We start from the raw sequence: 17,125 nt of genomic DNA, 5'->3' as shown, positions 1-17,125 counted from the left end.
AAATGCAAAAAACGTCCTCCCTTTCTCGCATTAAATGTGTTATTTATAAGGATGAGAAGAGACACATGCCAGGTTCTCGACATGCTTGACGCGTGTTACGAATACAGTCGGCTAGCCCGGTGGCGGTGTAGTGACGCCTATGTGTCACGATATTCTTGATTGGCCAGTAAGACGCGCAGTCGAGTTAAGGTCAGGGATCTGATATTTTTCTCGTGGTCCTGATCGGATTGGTCGTCCTGACCTCAGTGGGTCGGTGCCGATCTTTAGGTGGGGTGAAGGCTCATGCTGACTAATCAATTGCTCGGTCCTCGCATTTTGGTTGGGTCGAATTGTTTGGGGTCGGTCAAGGTCGAGAACGGTTCTTCACGGTGCCTAAATCGGGTACTAAGTAGGTATACAGCATGTACATGTAGGTATATTTGGGGAATATTCTCTATCAATTAGCCCTCAAGTTCGTGCCTTAACGTCAGTTTTGCGAGGAAGGGTTCGGACTAAAAGATCTGATTGAAATAACTCCTAAGGACCTCATGATGGGTCGTGATCGTGTAGAGTGCGAGTCCATCAAGCAATGCATGAATCACCGCGTACGTCCTGTCACTAAGTACGTGTCAAAGCATCGTTGGTTGTCTAGGTATCCGTTCTAAATTCCAAATTTCCCTGCCACTCAACCTCTATAAATAGGACATAATGGTGGGCCAAATTCACGTTTTCCTCCGTGTGAACTGGAGAGTTTCACGAGCAAATTAACTTGCAGGGACTCCTCGTTAAAGCACACAACAGCCCCTGTTAGCAACCCTTGGTAAGAATTTCTTCCTGGTCATATTACTTCTTTCCTATTTTTCATTTTCACGCCTTACTAGTCCAGCCACTTCCCGATCTAAATTTTTTCCCCTCCTAAAGGAGGAGACATGTCCGATTCAGACAGCCAGCACGTCTCTGCGCAGGACTATGACAACAAAGTTGAGGTCGGGTCCTTCTCCGTTTCATCGTACGACTCCACCATATGCGCTGTGGAGGGTTTTTTGAGGTTCGTTGTGCACACCCGATTACCACGAAGGTCTGAGCCGACGAGCAACGAGGGGTATCTTTACGAATAGGCCAAGACGAAGCAAGGCCTTCAGGTCAACCTTCTCCCTCCCAACCTCCACTCTCTAATCCTCGGGCCACCACCAACCCTCTAGTTTCTTCTTCTCTCGGTGACCTGTCTCTTCAGATCCGAGCTCCCACCTTAGCAAGTGGGAAACACAATTACTTGAATAGTGAGACTGTAGAGAAATATCTCCCACTACTCACCTATACCAAACTCGAGGAGGTATCTTCCATGCAAAGTGGTTGCGTAACATTCGATACTCGGTGGAGACTGGGAAATATCATAGAACGCCTTCGGGGGGGGGAGTGGACTGGGATCCACCTTGACTCCCTCAAAGCCTCTCTGACCTTCTTGTTCTCCCAGCTCCTCTCCTCTTTCCTTCACTTCTATAGGGTTCTCCTTGGCCAGATCTGTCCCAACACCAATCGAATTTTAGCTTGCTTCCCGCAGATCTGTGCTGTACACGACGTCCCGTGCACCCTTTGAACTATTTCGATTTGTTTTTGCATCTGAGCCCTTCCTTCTAAGCATGAGGGAGGATTTGTAATGGTTTAATCTAGGGGCCACCATTGCAGTATCACCCATATCCCGAATAACAACAAAGGTTGGAAATTTTGAATATTTTCTATCAAGTATTTGTGTGCCTCCCGGTCCCCGACATATGCTCATCCCATTTTCATAAGCATGTTTTCTTGGCTAAGACGCGTGCCTTGACTAATCACGTCACGGCCATCTCCTCAGAATTCTATGACTATCGGGTTTTCTGATCTTTAGAGGAGTACGTCGCGGCCAACCTGCAAGAGCTGACTGGACACGAAATACACTCTGTAGTCCAGAACTATCACGATCGCAGTTCCGTCGCCTTCAGCTGGGCCGAGCACCATAGGCCATCTTACTATTATCTAACATTATTATTTAAAATTTCTTAAGTTTTTAGGTCGGGTTAAGATGTTGTTAGCGACCTTGATTGTTTTATTTGATTTTGCAGAGATGGGCTTAGACAAAGGGTTAGAAACCAGCACCACCCCTCAAGTTCCTCGCCTGAAGATCACTTTTGGTGGTAACAAGGCCAGCACATCCGAGATTGCCCCTTCTATACCCTCTAGGATGCCCCTCACAACAGTCATGCCAACTAGCTCAGGTTCCGATCTACAAATCACCCAAGCTTACTCTAAGAGGGGGAAAGATAAGGCCCTAGGGGTCGAAGAGGTGGCCCCGACCAAGAAGCAGAGACGAGCCGAATCCCCTGACCACACACCAATAATCAATACTCTTCTGTGCGGGGGAGATTGGTCGACTACCCTTCTTGTCAAGATCAAAGCCTTCCTGTCCAAGTCCGAGAGCACATCTAACTCACGACCAACTAGGTCGGTGAACGGCGATCCCATAAGCTCATCCAGGTTAATATTCTCTACAGTATTCATTAACAAAATCTTGTCTTCAATTCCTTGACCACTCGCCACATTTTTGCAGCTGGGTTGCACCTTAGCCGACCTTTTTTGTCGGGTTAAGGCTGGCGAGCGGCTTTAGGAGAAGGATGTGGAAGTCGCCAAAGAGGTCATAACTCGTTGAGATGCCAAGATCCATGAGCTTGAGAAGAAGGTCTAGGGCAAAATCAGCATAGCCGTCTCGAACTACAAAGTTTCCCTATCTTTCCTAGAGGAAGCCGCAACTCACCCCGATCAACTAGCCGCTCAAGTCTTCAGAACCCGGGCTACCGCGGAACCGTTCTTCTGGTCGCTGCTCAAGACCGAGGTCGGGGACGACCTGGTGTGGACGTATGACAAATGGGCTTTCACGTGCGGCAAACGTAGGATACTGGCCGACGTGAAGGAATCCCTATCCGAGGCGCTCAATGACGACGACCTAGTGTCCCTTCTCGGAGTCCTGCCTGAAGAAGTGGTCGATCTTGGGCTTGTCCCGTACACGGCGCTGACCCTAGCAGAACTCGCCCCGGAACAGCTAGAGGTAGAGAAAGAGATGACTTCTCCACGTGAGTAAAGTTCGATTGTTTGGGTACCCGACCCCGCTTGGGTCAGGTTGATATCTTTTGGAGTATGGACTCTGGGAGCCAACTGTGCCGAACATTTTAGCTTAGCCCTTCGGGCTTTCAGTTTATTTTATGCTTTAATGTCATGTGCTTTTAGTCATTTTCGTCTTCGTTTTTGTTTTCATTACACGAGTCATTTAATTTGCTAACCCCTTAAGCTCGAGGCCCGTTTACGTTCCGTATCATTACAGTTTTGCCGATCTTAGGATAAGAGGTCATGTGACCACAGTCTGATGTATTATTAGCTCAAGATCGGGCAATCTATACTTACCGATCTAAAGATTCTTTAAGGATTCTCATATATTCTCTCAACCCTCTAGGTCGAGGGTCTGGTGACCTAGGGGACTGTATTCACCGGGTGGTCAGCTACATGTTGATCTAGGGATCTTTCTTTTTGATCGAGAGATCGTTCTCGATCTAGTGATCGGTTTTACATTGATCTAGTGATCAATTTTACATCTATCTAGTGATCAATTTTACATCGATCTAGTGATAAACCTTGAATCAAATTCTTTGATCTTCGAGCATCCCGATCACTCATTACAAAGGAACGAATTTACAAAGTTTACATTACAAACAATCAAAATAAAATTACATCATTAATCGGTTGGGTTACAAGACAACTAGTCACTATCCGAATTTTCCCACTACTAGCACAAACAAAAAATACATCACTCGTTGATCGAGCTTACAAGACGGCTACGAGGTAATGCACCAACCAACTCATAGCGTAAGAGTTACAAATTGGAAAATGCTCATCTTATTTATAGAACATCGCAAAAAGCTTGGTGATGGATCTCAGCACACTTAACCATAGAGTTCTTTAGTTATCTGGTTGTCATATCCTACTTAAAATCATTATTTGATGATAAGTATGTGGATATTAACCATTTAACCACATCCCTCTATGGTAAACCACAACGCCACATCTCAAATCGAGCAGTGGTTGAACTCGACCAATGCCCAACAGAGAGCTCTGCCCAAAAAAAAACCAGTTTGAAGGAACCCAATCCATAACTTTTTGTACCAGGAACAAATTTTGTAGTATTGGTTGTGGTATAATCTTATTTATAATGTTGAAATAGGTGTAGAGGTGGGTATAAATACTAATTTTGAATTTTAAATTCATCTCCAATCAATTAATGTTAGTTTTTGAGATTGTAAAAGTTATTTGCAATTTAAAATATGTGGTTATTGGAATTTGCAAACATGCTTTATTTTTGCAGTAAATGTGAACACAATAAATACACTCATATATGTTAATCCTGTTTGCAGTAATAAATTTACAAATTCATCAAAACTACATAGTCTTGACGGAAAAATAAAAATATTTTTTTTCTAAAAAGATCTTGTTTTTATTATAGTAACGGATATAGCGCGGCACGTGCAGTGTATCGCACAGCCCAATATTAGTTCAGCCTCCATTTTAGCATGTATTCAATTCATCAGTTGTGAGTAGTCACCAAAGTCTCCTGCGGACTTTACTTAGTGAATTTTTACCGAAAAGGTTGTATAAAATCCACCACTGTTATAATGTCCTTTTCTTTGTGGACCATCACATTCAATTCCTACATTCCTCGCACTTTTTAAGTTTTAACATACAAACTATCCTTCTCATTAATTTCACTCCGTCAATTCCATGTTCAATTCTAACTATTTATAACAAAAATTTACTAATTTTAGAAATCAACTTAATATACGCTTCTTTTTTTGCTATATTCATCTACTTGCAATTTAGATTTATTTTCCCCTCTTGTTTATAAATATGTTTAGCTATTTCAGGAAAGAAGAATATAATATAAACACGTAATTGATAATAGTTGTCGCTTAATATTGTTATAAAAAACTAGTCATGTTGTATTTTTGGACACGTATTTAATTGATGATGATATTTCTAATCTTTTTTGTAATTTTCACAGATTGAGTATTTAATATCTGAGTAAATATTCAAAATGGTCCCTCGACTATAGCTAAATTCACAAATTGGTCATCGACTTTCAATTTCAACCAATTAAGTCCTTAACTCTGTAATTTTAACACAATTTGGTCCTCTGTCTATTTGACTGTTTGTTGACATTGATTTTTGAGGATATATATGTAATTTCATGGTCTATCGTCGATTTTTTAAGGTTCTAGTTGTATTTCCAGACCGCACTGTTACATTTTGAATCCACTGCGGAAAGCAATCTACCAAATTCGACCGCCTTTCTTCATCCTCCCTTTGGATTCAATGTAGTTGAGTTCGTACCAGAGCGAAGAAGACGACATGTTTCCGAACCAGTGCAACGTCATCCTGGAGGCCTCCACGTGCTCCGACGAGAGCTGAAGGTTCTTCTGGAGATCGTCGATCACGGTCAACAAACAGTCAAATAGATGGAGGACCAAATCGTGTCAAAATTACAAAGTTAAGAACTTAATTGGTTGAAATTGAAACTCGATGACCAATTTGTGAATTTAACTATAGTCGATGGACCATTTTGGGTATTTACTCTTAATATCTCAATAATAAATTTTAATTGTGCGTGTATATAGAATAAATAAAATTTATTATTGAGATATTAAATTGGTCCACTGTCCACATGGATTATGAAGTAAAGCACAGATAAAGGGCCAAAGTAAAAAATAAAAAAATAAAAATGAAAAGATTACGGAAATTGAAAGTTTGGTTGAGTCTACGTCTGAGTCTGTGTCTTAATGGGGCAAACAAAACCCCAAACGGAACCCTTTCCTTGTTTATTACTCGTACTACATTTGTCACTCTTTTCGTCTCTCTTTCCCTTTCCATATACGTTTACGTTTGTATATACATACATACATTCTACTCTATACTATACGTATTAATTAATTTAGCCTGTATGTATATGTATATATAAGAGCTCATGAATTCAACACCTCTCCGCATTGGCTCCTAATCGGTAACTAACTGGAGGTAATTTCTTTTCCATTTCCCTCCCTTCAGATTTTTTTCTTTATGGATTTCCAATCGTGCTGTTTTTGGACTGAATTTGATTTAATTTTTTTTTACCACTAGTTCTAGTATGTGAATGAGGAGGATTTGGAATCCTTTCAAGAACCCGATGAGCAAATTCCCAAATTTATTCCATCTTCATACTCGTTTCTTTGTTTGTTTAGCTTCTTAAAGAAATTTTAGTTAATTTCTACAGCAGTTAGTTTTGTAAACACTACTTTTCAGTTATATGGCCGGCAGGAAATTAAAGTCAACCAAACTAGGCTGAGCTCCGAATTCAATGAACAATGTTTTTGATCTCGCCCGTTTTGTTTCAGTAGTGCTTATCTCTGCGTTGGTATAGTGTAGACATAATAATAGTTCTGTCTTTGTTTTGTTTTGGGGTGGGAGTTGACTTGTAGTTTGCATAATAGTTTGCCTGGCATTGAAAATCTTTGTGTTCACATGTGAGCATCTGCCTGAATGAAAAGGAGGTAAATGGAACTTGAATTCCCACATCCTGTCTAGCTGTGAATGCTAAGCAGGCCAATGTGAAATGTGCAATACATCATATTGAGTTGTATGGCTGAATTTAGATCTGCGCTGTAAACTAGTTCCTTTCTTGTTGTTTTCACTTCTAATAACAAAACCTATTCCATATTGCCCTTATTTTCATGTTATGGATTTCTTTAAATGTTTTAAACAGCACAGGTCCTGAGAGATGGGATTAGCTTTTGTGAAGACTGAATTTTAGAGATTTTTGATATTTGTAGTAAAGAAAAATGTCTTCCGCTGTCGTCAAGGATGAGAAGAAGGCGATTATTGATACAGCCGCATGGACGTTTAATATTGTTACTTCTGTTGGAATTATTATTGTTAATAAGGCCCTAATGGCTAATTTTGGCTTCAGCTTCGGTGCGTTATCTTCATCGTTTATTCCCAATTTAATTTCTAACACAAATTCTTACCCATGAATGAAAGTGTTCTGTAATAAGATGTAAATCAATTGTTCATTAGTATATAAACAAAGGACAAACAATAATTTGTCTTAGTCAACAACATTAACAGGTTCATGTTTTGAAATACATGATAGTGAATGAGTATTTATTGGTAAATCTTTGGAGTAAATAAATAAATTGATATCAATTCTTGTTGGTTTGAGTAGATAGTTTGACCTCTGTTGTATTTTGCAGCTACAACCTTGACTGGTCTACATTTTGCCACCACTACACTGATGACTCTTATTCTTAAGAGGCTTGGATACATACAGGATTCCAATCTTCCATGGTCTGAGCGCATTAAATTTGTTTTATTTGCAAACTTCTCAATTGTTGGAATGAATGTGAGTTTGATGTGGAACTCTGTGGGATTCTATCAGGTCAGTTTGAACACCCACCAGATATTATTTTCTTTATGTCATCCAAGTGACTGTAAGTAAATATTGGTTCCTCCTCTCACAGATTGCAAAGTTGAGTATGATACCTGTCTCATGTTTATTGGAAGTTGTGCTGGATAGTGTGCGATACTCGAGAGACACCAAGCTAAGCATTTTGTTGGTTCTCCTGGGTGTTGCTATCTGTACAGTTACTGATGTGAGTGTCAATGCAAAGGGATTTATTGCTGCCTTCATTGCGGTTTGGAGCACTGCTTTGCAGCAGTATGTAAGTCATAGATTACTGGATATCTATGTTTTGAACAGGTTATGTTGATTGCAACTAAAATCACTATTTTTGAAATTTTTGGGCCTTTTTCTCAAAGGCATGCTAATTTAGGTCTTGATTAACATATTGTATGATTGTCCATTCTCTCTCTCTCGTGTTTTTCCTTTGAATCCTGGGGAGATGATCAATTTTATACCAAGTGTCATATGAATAAGTTGATGAAGGATTCAGTCTTACTCTCCCTCTTCTCTTGATCATCTTCTAACTCTATCATCTTCCTGTGTCTGCTTTTTGGATTGCAGTATGTACACTTTCTTCAACGGAAGTACTCACTAGGATCTTTCAATTTATTGGGGCATACTGCACCACTACAGGCTGCATCTCTGCTGTTGGTGGGCCCGATCACAGATAAATGGTTGACTGATAAGAGTGTAGGTGCCTATCACTATACTCTAAGCGCAGTGGTAAGTACAACAATTCCCACTGGATGTTTCTTCATCTGCTAAAACTTCTTTTCTTCAATGCATGATATATATCATACTTTGACATAGTCTATCCACACAAGAGCATTCACGTTATAACACATCCTTTTTCCTTTTTAATTTTCATTAATAGGCCACTTTATGGCAGAGAGATCAGAAGAATCATAAGAATGAATATTTAGGAGATTCTTATACTTGTCAGCAGTGTTGTTAGACTCAAACGAGTTATTCTATGCATTATGTTACTGCAAATTGTGAACTGCTTGTAGTTTTCTAGCCAGTAAATACTGACCTTTCTTGAGATATCAGGAAATGTTAGTGTCAATATAGATCTCATTAAGACCTATCTTCTCAGTCAGTTTTAGCCTACCTGAATCCATCCATCCTTGTGAATCTCTTGTGACTATCCTCACAGAAAGAAATCCCTCATGAATCTTTTCAAATTCTCATGACTGATTAAAGAAGAGGTGGATGGGTTTACTTGCTAGGAGTGAGATTTCTTCGTTTATAGCATATACTGCTTCTTCCTATCAGAGCTAATTAAGTCCCTTTCGAATCATTCCAATCAACTAACTACTTGTGTGATACATGCTAGAATATTTACCACTGCTTCTAGGTAGCATTTTTTATGTTTGAAGTCAAACCACACTAAAAGATCGAATCCAATTAATTAGCTAGTCTAATGCATGGCATTATAAACCCATATGTTCTCTCTTATATTTTCAATGCGGGACTCTTAGCAGTTCTGATTTTTTTTTTTTTATAGATTAGAGATACAAGAATTAATATGCTATAATGATTGATTTACTTGTATGCAGTCGTTGATCGTCCTTTCATGTACAATAGCAATTGGGACGAATCTCAGCCAATTCATCTGCATTGGCAGATTTACTGCAGTTTCATTTCAAGTGCTTGGACACATGAAGACCATTCTTGTGTTGACTTTAGGATTCTTGTTCTTCGGGAAAGAGGGTATGAATATACAAGTTGTATTGGGAATGGGTATCGCGATAGTAGGCATGGTTTGGTATGGTAATGCGTCATCTAAAGCTGGAGGAAAAGAGCGGGTTCAAGCAGTAGCTCGCAATGAACTTAGAGCTGAAGCTGAAGTTGAAGAAAAGGAGTTGTTAGGATCGACAGAGGTTGATGAAAAAGTTTAAGGATGAAGAAGAAGAAAGGAAAGAAATTAAGCATGCATATCATGTAATGTAGTGTTATTGTCCTGTTACTGTTTTATTTTATTTTATAATCCCATATTGAGAGTATTTTTGTTATTACAATACTTGATAATAATAATAATAATGGTATTTTTTTGGTGAAAAGGGATGTATGGCCAGCTCTGTTTGAAAATTGAAAAGCTAGTAGTTAATAAACTAAATAATTAAAATTAAGGTGTTTGGTAAAAAGTTAAATAGTTGAAGAAACGTTTCAAAGTAAGTTATTATTTTAAGTTGCTCAGATTTCACCAAACGGATCTATAACTAAAACTCTACCAAATAGTCCTTATGATTAAACAAAACTTTTTTCGGTGACATTTAATCGGCAATTTGACCGGAGTGACCAAAATTGATAAAATTTAAATAGTCAAGATACTAAATTGACAGTTTTGAAAGTTACAGATTGATAGAACAAATTGCACTTTTGGTCCTGTGAGTATTAGGGTACTGACAATTTGAGTACGTGACTTTCAAAACTCCCAATTTAGACCTTTAACTATGCAAAAATTGGCAGATTTGGTCCTCCGGGCCAAATTGCCGGCCAATTTTGGCCGGAAAAACATAAATTGGTTCGAATTTATTTGTGTTGAGGGCAAAATCATTCCACTCCCTTCTTCTTCATTCTCCCTTTCTTCTTCGTTCTTCTTTTTCTTCTTCGTTCTTCTTCTTCTTTCTTTCTTCTTCTTTGCTGCTTCTTTAATCTATTACTTGTAGCTTTTGTTATCATTAATAATTTATTTTGAATTTCTAAAAATTGTTAAAGTAGAATCACGACAGAAGGTGAAATGAAGAATGTGAATTTACGACAAAAGCAGAAATAAATTCGAAGAAGAAGAAGAAGAATGTTAAAGTAGAATCACGACAAAAGCAGAAATAAATTCGAAGAAGAATGTTAAAGTAGAATCACGACAAAAGCAGCAAAGAAGAAGAAAGAAAGAAGAAGAAGAACGAAGAAGAAAGGGAGAATGAAGAAGAAGGGAGTGAAATGACGATTTTGCCCTCAACACAAATAAATTCGAACCAATTTATGTTTTTCCGGCCAAAATTGGCCGGCAATTGGGCCCGGAGGACCAAATCTGCCAATTTTTGCATAGTTAAAGGTCTAAATTGGGAGTTTTGAAAGTCACGTACTCAAATTGTCAGTACCTTAATACTCACAGGACCAAAAGTGCAATTTGTTCCAGATTGATATTAACAACCCAATAGTCATACGATCAAATTTTGGTCTGTTTTTGACTAATCAATCAGTACAACCAACACTGCATTGATTTGATGATTACATCAACGTCTTCATAAATATTTGGCCAAACTAGAACGAAGTATGTGCAGGCCTAGGCCTAGCCTAGCTTAGCTTAGATGTGGTTGTGGTGGGCGTTTTTAGGATGTTTTGTGAGCCACACTACACTATGCAATATGCAATATGCATAGCCTCTGATCTGAGTTCAGAGCTCCGTGCTGATCCATGTAGAAAACAAAGTTGTAGTTATTAGGAAGGAAGCTTCAACTTTTATATGAATATGAATATTCAGCCTTGAATTCTTTCTCGAGCTGTTCCTTAGATTCAGTTTTTGCAGCCAACATTACATCATCAAGGAACCCTCTCCCAGGAAACTCTTCGGGTACGAGATTGCAGTATATCTCAAACTGCTCTTCAGCTTCCTTCTTTTTGTCAAGGAGACTGTATACAATTCCCTGACACAAAAGTTTGGAGATCGATAATATTCTCTTCGCCTGCCTGACTTTCATTATCTTCTATTGTTTTTTTCATTATCAAAAACTCAACTTTCACTTTGAATCTAATGTACTCTCATGTTTCACTTTATATGTATGATTGTATAATAAGCATATCCTAGTTCCTTCCTCAACTTGAAATGGGGAGAGTATGAGCATTAAGCAAATTTAGAAAATCATAACAGCAGTTTACCTGGCACAAATAAGGGCGAAAATCTCTTGGGTTCTCTTGAACAAGAATTTGAAACTTCTCCAAAGCCTCCTCTAACTCTCCCTATAAACACGAATAATGATCAAAACATAAAAGTTAAATAAAAAATCTTCACACTCATCTTCATTTGCTAGCTAGTTTTCTTTTTTACCCATCACTCCATCTCAATCAGTTTCGTTCTTGACAGAACTAAACTATTAGCCGCCTATTGATTGATCTGCATGCAATGAACATTCTTTTCTTAATAAAATATTTTACAATCATGATCTATTATTACCTTTACAAGATGCATCTGTGCAATCAATATCTTTATATTCCTCTCCTTATTAACCTTTTTTTCTCGATGAGCAACTTCTAGAGCACCATTCAGCATCTCAAATACAGCAGGACCTTCAAGGTTCTTGTGCATAACCATTGCTAGACCCTGTAAAATATAATAAAAAAAATAAGAGCAAAACACTGAAGACCAGATTCTTTTCATTTTTTAAACAGCCATCTATTAGATCCACAACAACTCATGATCATACAAATACAGCATTTAAAACAAAAAAGATAGAGGGTGGATCAACGAAACATACGTGCAATGCTCTAAGCAATAGAGGTTCTTGCTTCAATATTTGCTTAAACAATCTCTTAGCCTTGGTTAATTGCCCCATTATCTCATAGCAAAAAGCCTGCAACAGTCTCCACTCAACTTCTCTAGGTTGAACCTCAATCAACCTCTCCACATACTTAACAGCCTCCTTCGTCTTCCCTTTCTTCATCATCACATTAACAATCATCTTCAGAGCCTCCACATCTCTGGGGTTCTTCTCCAGCAGCTTCACATATATCATCTCCTCACTTCCACCACTCTGGGCCTCCGCCTCAACCCCACTACTTTCTTGAACCGGCTGCGCCACCGCTGCCCAAACCCTTAAACCCCCCAAAAAAACGAATGACCCAAGAGCCAAAATCACTAATTTCTCACTGATAAACTTGGAAATCCTCTTCTCTGGAGTTAAATTTAGTGCAGATTTTGATTTTGATGTGGGTATTGCTGAGTAGCGAAGGGTTTTGGGGGTGCGGACAGGGTTGAGGAGGGAGAAGGGTTTTAGAGAATTTTGGAAAATGGGGAAGGAGAAACTTCGATTTTGATTGAGGTTTGAATGAAGATAGAGGGGCAATCTAGTGATGGACGAAGAACCCATTCTTGAATTTGAAAATCCAAGTAGAAACAGCCGCAGAAAGAGAAGGGTTTTAGAGAATTTTGGAAAATGGGGAAGGAGAAACTTCGATACTAGACAATGATTGAGATACCAATAATTTTTATTTATTTTTTAAATGATAAAATAAACCCTAATACTTTATACAAAAGTATAATTAAATTTTTAAATTTTTAAAAGGTACAATTAAATACATTTTTAATCTTATTTAACTGCTTTTAATAAATTAAAGTGTTTAATTGTACATTTCAAAAGTTCAAAAATTTAATTACACTTTTGTGTAAAATTTGAAGATGTATAGTGTATTAAATTTTTATCTATAAAAATATAGAACTTATATCTCATTTAACATGTCTTCTATTAACGAGTAACTAACATTATAAGAACATTAATTCCATTATCCTACCAAGTAAGCAAAGAAAACTTTTTTAATAAAAAACAAAATACAAATGTTGAGCTTTTGAAAACTTTTTCCTCAAAAGTGTCAAAAGTAAAGAATTGTATTTCCATCATAAAGTAGTAATTTCCATGAACCAAATAAGAGCAAATAACATTTTCATCAAATTTTAAGAAATTGGCATCTTATATCCAAAACCAAACACGCTCTAAAATACCTGATATCAAGTTGTAACCTCTTATATAAAATTTTACTGTTGTAGTTACCAATACTCTTCCATTTCCCCTTGTCCATACTCAAAACTCAAAAGCTAAATTTTTAATCTTGACACTCCATCTACCATGTGAATATCTATTTTCATATTTTACGAGATCAGATGCGTGCATCCCACAAACTACCAAATACTGTAGCATATTGATTAATAAAAACAATGTCTTCACATTTTCATATACTGCATTACCGGATTGTGCGAATTGCAAGAAACAATATCTATTGTTATAATCCGAACTACCAGTGTAAGTATATTAATTCAGCGTGCATGTCATCACATTTCCGCTGCAAATGATTTACCACATCCACAGGTTTGTGTGGCGTTGGGATTCTTGAAAGAGAATCCTCCACCTATGAGTGCATCACTGTAGTCCAGCTGCATCCCAAAGAGGAAGAGAAGGCTTTTTGGATCACAAACTGCAATAACATTTAAGGTAAAAGTAACATAATCAATAACCTACCTAATGCAACACATATCACACTATCACAGAGTTAACTGTTAAGAAGTACAGCAAGGCTGATGCCTCTGATTGATGATTAACATTCGTAGCACGGTAGCAGTGATATAAAAGAATAACATCATCACACAAACAAGATATAACATGACACAACATCTAACACAAAATGAAAAGTTGATATTTTCAGCATGTCACAATACGTAAATCACTCAAACATTCTACTCTTTTCCTGCCCTCTCACTTAAAAAGGAACAAAAAGACGATAGGATTCATGGCCTTGCAATCCATTCAGACTACACATTATTTCATTTATTTTTAAAAAATTGTTAATTTTAGCTTAAGTCATAAACCATCATCTTGGCCTCTTGGGACTGTATCATAATAAAGGGAATACATCATGTATTCAGTAAAAACAAAAATGGTTCCAGACATGTCGATAGCACATATATAAGTCAACTAGTGCTTTATAAGAGAGATTGTCACATTATGAGGTATAAGAATCAGACTCATATTACTGTGATTAGACAAAAAGGAAATGCAATATTGTTTTGTAGAATCACCTTCACAACATAATGATATGAAGTATCTAATTCCCCTACACAGCATGTAAACAAGTAGGACATACCAATCACAAAGCCATTGTACTCAATGACAGAATCATCTGGTCTAGCATTTTCTCTGCTCTCAAACTCCATTGTATAAGACATACCAGAGCATCCTCCTTGCTTGACACCAATCCTGAGAAACAAATCTTCATTCCGATCAGCTCTCATCTTATTCAGGTGTTTCAGAGCATTGTCTGTCAAGGAAATCGCAGGAGCAACTTCTCCAGCTGCTGGTGGTGCTAGAACACAGTAAGAAATTAATATATTAACATTTTAGAAAAAATACAGAATGTACTCTTGCATTTGCTATGGCTCAAGCCACTAGAAGGTTATCATTTTATAATTTAAAAAGATGAAGATGGCAGACCTGATGTGCTCCTTTAAGGAGGGGGGAATTGAAGATCCCATAGTGTTAAAGACAAAGTCATGACTCATGAGGAAGAGATAAGTGGTGTTGATATTATATTCTCCGTACATCCATATTAGACTAGATAATTATTTATTTATTTAGTTTTAATTATGTGGAGTTTTTCAGCAGCCACTCTTGTCTTAGCTCACTATCCAAAGATGTTAATCATCGATTTGGTATTGATCTTTGCAACCTAAGGTGAAATGCATTTGAAAAGTCATAAACAAGTGGATAACTAGGGTTCAGCATAGATTTTCCCTTATATTTGGGATACAGTGAAAGCAATTCATTGTAGTTAAGTATGTAAACATACAAAGTACATCTTGACTATATATTAACGCTATCATATTCCAGAATTCCAGCAAGTTTAGAATCAACACCTTCAAGTCAATTGTTCACAAAAGGATATCAAATCAGAAAAAACATTTTGGCAAGCAATCCCTTCTAATTTCAGTTTTAGGGTTTAGAAATTCTTAGCTTGGATGGATCATGGAAATGGTAATCGTGCACTCTGATAACCCTATAGCATTTGATGTTTGAATCCATGTATATAATTGTAATTTATCTTATCAGAATTCTTAGATATAGCTACAGAGTCTGTAGTATTGAGGTGTGAAACGAAAGCTAACTAGAATTCGCAACTACGAACAAATTAAGAACAAAGTAATCGAAACTATAAATATAAACGGGTCCAGCAATGAGGAAAACAGGAGGACAGAAAAACCGTGTTTGTGCATATGTATGTAGACAGTACCTTGGACCGAAGCCAATGGAATAGAGGGGAATTTCTGGCGATTGATACTTGAAGGAGAGGACCTAAAACAGATTGAAGATGGCGGCAGATGAGAGCTAGAAATTGCAGAGATCTTTGGCGAGCGGAAAAGAGAAGGTGAAGAGGGGCAACGGAATGCTGCAGAGAAGGCCATTGTTCAGGAGACACCTGGGAGACTTCCACCAAGAAATGAGCTATTTCTTGAGTTCTGTTTTTTTGTTTTTAATTGCTCCGTAATAGTTTTTATTTTTTTTTAATGCCACAAGACTCTATTACATTTTAGTATCTGTTAAAATATACTTTTTTAATTTAATGAATCATATAGAGATTTTATGACCTCGCACATAGAAAAAGTCACTACATGCCATTTGAGCACACTATTATTTGAGGTTGAATGAGATTTTGTGTAGTGTTCAGTAGAGTGATTAGTGTCCACTAGAGCTTGATGAAACAAGACCCTACCCATTGCATTGAGATTGGTGTTCCTCCTTGTGCATGAATATATACATATATTGAAAAATGATTTTTGAGAAAATACAAGATTAACAGGGCGTTTGGTTGGAGGGATTTTAAATTCCCTTCCCACTTAATTCCCACCTAATTCCAAAGGCCATTAAATTTCGTAGTTTGGTTGGAGGGAATTGCAATTCCCCCATTTTCATGGAATTAAAATCTCATGTCCCCCCTGGTATTTTAATTCCTAAGAAAAAAGATAGTGATGAGTCAACATTACTCCTTCCTTTTTTAACTTAAAATTAATGTCTAACAACAATAATAGACATTTTTGACTTTATACTACTTATTCTCTTTCAATTCCCATGTATACCAAACATTGGAATTGAAATTTCCAGTAATTCTATTCCTGTCAACCAAACACTGGAATTTAAATTCCCACTTTATTCCCAGTAATTCAACTCCCATGGAATTACAATTCCTTTCCCACATAATTCCCCCCACCCCCCCCCCCCCCTCCAACCAAATGCCCTGTAAAATGTTAAAAGGGGGTTATATTATATGTCAGTTATCTACTATTATGTGCAAACATATTTTACGGGATAAAGTAAATCTACAAGCTTAATGTCAAATTTGTGTGTTTCTTTGTTTTCTATTATTTAATTAGTGCTTGGCAATTGCTCTGTAATAGTTATTATTATTATTATTATTATTATTATTATTATTATTATTATTATTATTATTATGAAAAATAATCAAATAAATCTTTAAAATTTACTTAAAAAGTTAATTATGTCCTTAAACATTCAAATATTGTAATTAAACGCATAAACAAGTTATTTTTGATGAATTTTTGACAAAATTCTGAAAAAAAAAAAAAAAAAAACACGACGAAATGGTCGTCGATGTCAGTTGACAGCCTTCTTCGACGGAGGAGAAGGCAGACCAACTGGTCACCTTCTCCTACACTAGATAAGGGTGTCAGTTGGCCACCTTCTCCGACAAAGGATAAGGCAGACCAACTGGTCATATTCTCCTACGCTGGAAAGGCAACCAATTTGATCGCCTTCTCTAGTCACCAAATCTGGTAGCCTCTTCAAAAATAGCAACAAGATTTGGTCACCTCTCCATATATAGCAACCATGTTTTTTGCTTCTCCGGAGTAGT

At 37.3% G+C, this 17,125-nt stretch overlaps 3 protein-coding genes across 9 annotated transcripts; 1 reads left to right on the top strand and 2 right to left on the bottom strand.

The window, feature by feature from the left end:
* The first annotated feature begins 5,890 nt into the window (after positions 1-5,890).
* LOC109193324 (UDP-galactose transporter 2-like) lies at positions 5,891-9,535 on the top strand. Of its 6 annotated transcripts, XM_019344217.1 has the most exons (7): positions 6,052-6,069; positions 6,522-6,581; positions 6,861-7,002; positions 7,281-7,465; positions 7,548-7,748; positions 8,051-8,212; positions 9,049-9,535. In XM_019344217.1, the coding sequence occupies exons 3-7, from the start codon at positions 6,870-6,872 to the stop codon at positions 9,388-9,390; spliced, it is 1,023 nt and encodes a 340-aa protein (XP_019199762.1). In that variant the 5' UTR covers positions 6,052-6,069; positions 6,522-6,581; positions 6,861-6,869; the 3' UTR covers positions 9,391-9,535. The 6 variants fall into 6 exon arrangements, with proteins under 6 accessions (XP_019199739.1, XP_019199770.1, XP_019199754.1 ...); XM_019344194.1 differs by lacking the exon at positions 6,522-6,581 and having other exon boundaries at positions 5,891-6,069; positions 6,794-7,002; XM_019344225.1 differs by lacking the exon at positions 6,522-6,581 and having other exon boundaries at positions 5,968-6,069.
* A 1,154-nt stretch (positions 9,536-10,689) lies between these two features.
* LOC109193529 (protein SLOW GREEN 1, chloroplastic) lies at positions 10,690-12,689 on the bottom strand. The gene is made up of 4 exons (XM_019344372.1): positions 11,968-12,689; positions 11,667-11,813; positions 11,372-11,452; positions 10,690-11,139 (listed from the first exon to the last, which is right to left on the bottom strand). Exons 1-4 carry the CDS (start codon positions 12,577-12,579, stop codon positions 10,948-10,950), a joined length of 1,032 nt encoding a protein of 343 aa, XP_019199917.1. The 5' UTR covers positions 12,580-12,689; the 3' UTR covers positions 10,690-10,947.
* Positions 12,690-13,378: 689 nt separating this feature from the next.
* Positions 13,379-15,710, bottom strand: LOC109193313 (iron-sulfur assembly protein IscA, chloroplastic). 2 transcript variants are annotated; one of them, XM_019344180.1, is made up of 3 exons: positions 15,488-15,710; positions 14,345-14,554; positions 13,379-13,678 (listed from the first exon to the last, which is right to left on the bottom strand). In XM_019344180.1, exons 1-3 carry the CDS (start codon positions 15,657-15,659, stop codon positions 13,536-13,538), a joined length of 525 nt encoding a protein of 174 aa, XP_019199725.1. In that variant the 5' UTR covers positions 15,660-15,710; the 3' UTR covers positions 13,379-13,535. The 2 variants fall into 2 exon arrangements, with proteins under 2 accessions (XP_019199725.1, XP_019199720.1); XM_019344175.1 differs by having other exon boundaries at positions 14,345-14,563; positions 15,488-15,707.
* Positions 15,711-17,125: the final 1,415 nt, after the last annotated feature.

The sequence above is a fragment of the Ipomoea nil genome, unplaced genomic scaffold (genome assembly GCF_001879475.1).
Source record: "Ipomoea nil cultivar Tokyo-kokei standard unplaced genomic scaffold, Asagao_1.1 scaffold0222, whole genome shotgun sequence".
Lineage (NCBI taxonomy): Eukaryota > Viridiplantae > Streptophyta > Magnoliopsida > Solanales > Convolvulaceae > Ipomoea > Ipomoea nil.
This window is presented reverse-complemented; position numbering and strand designations above follow the sequence as displayed.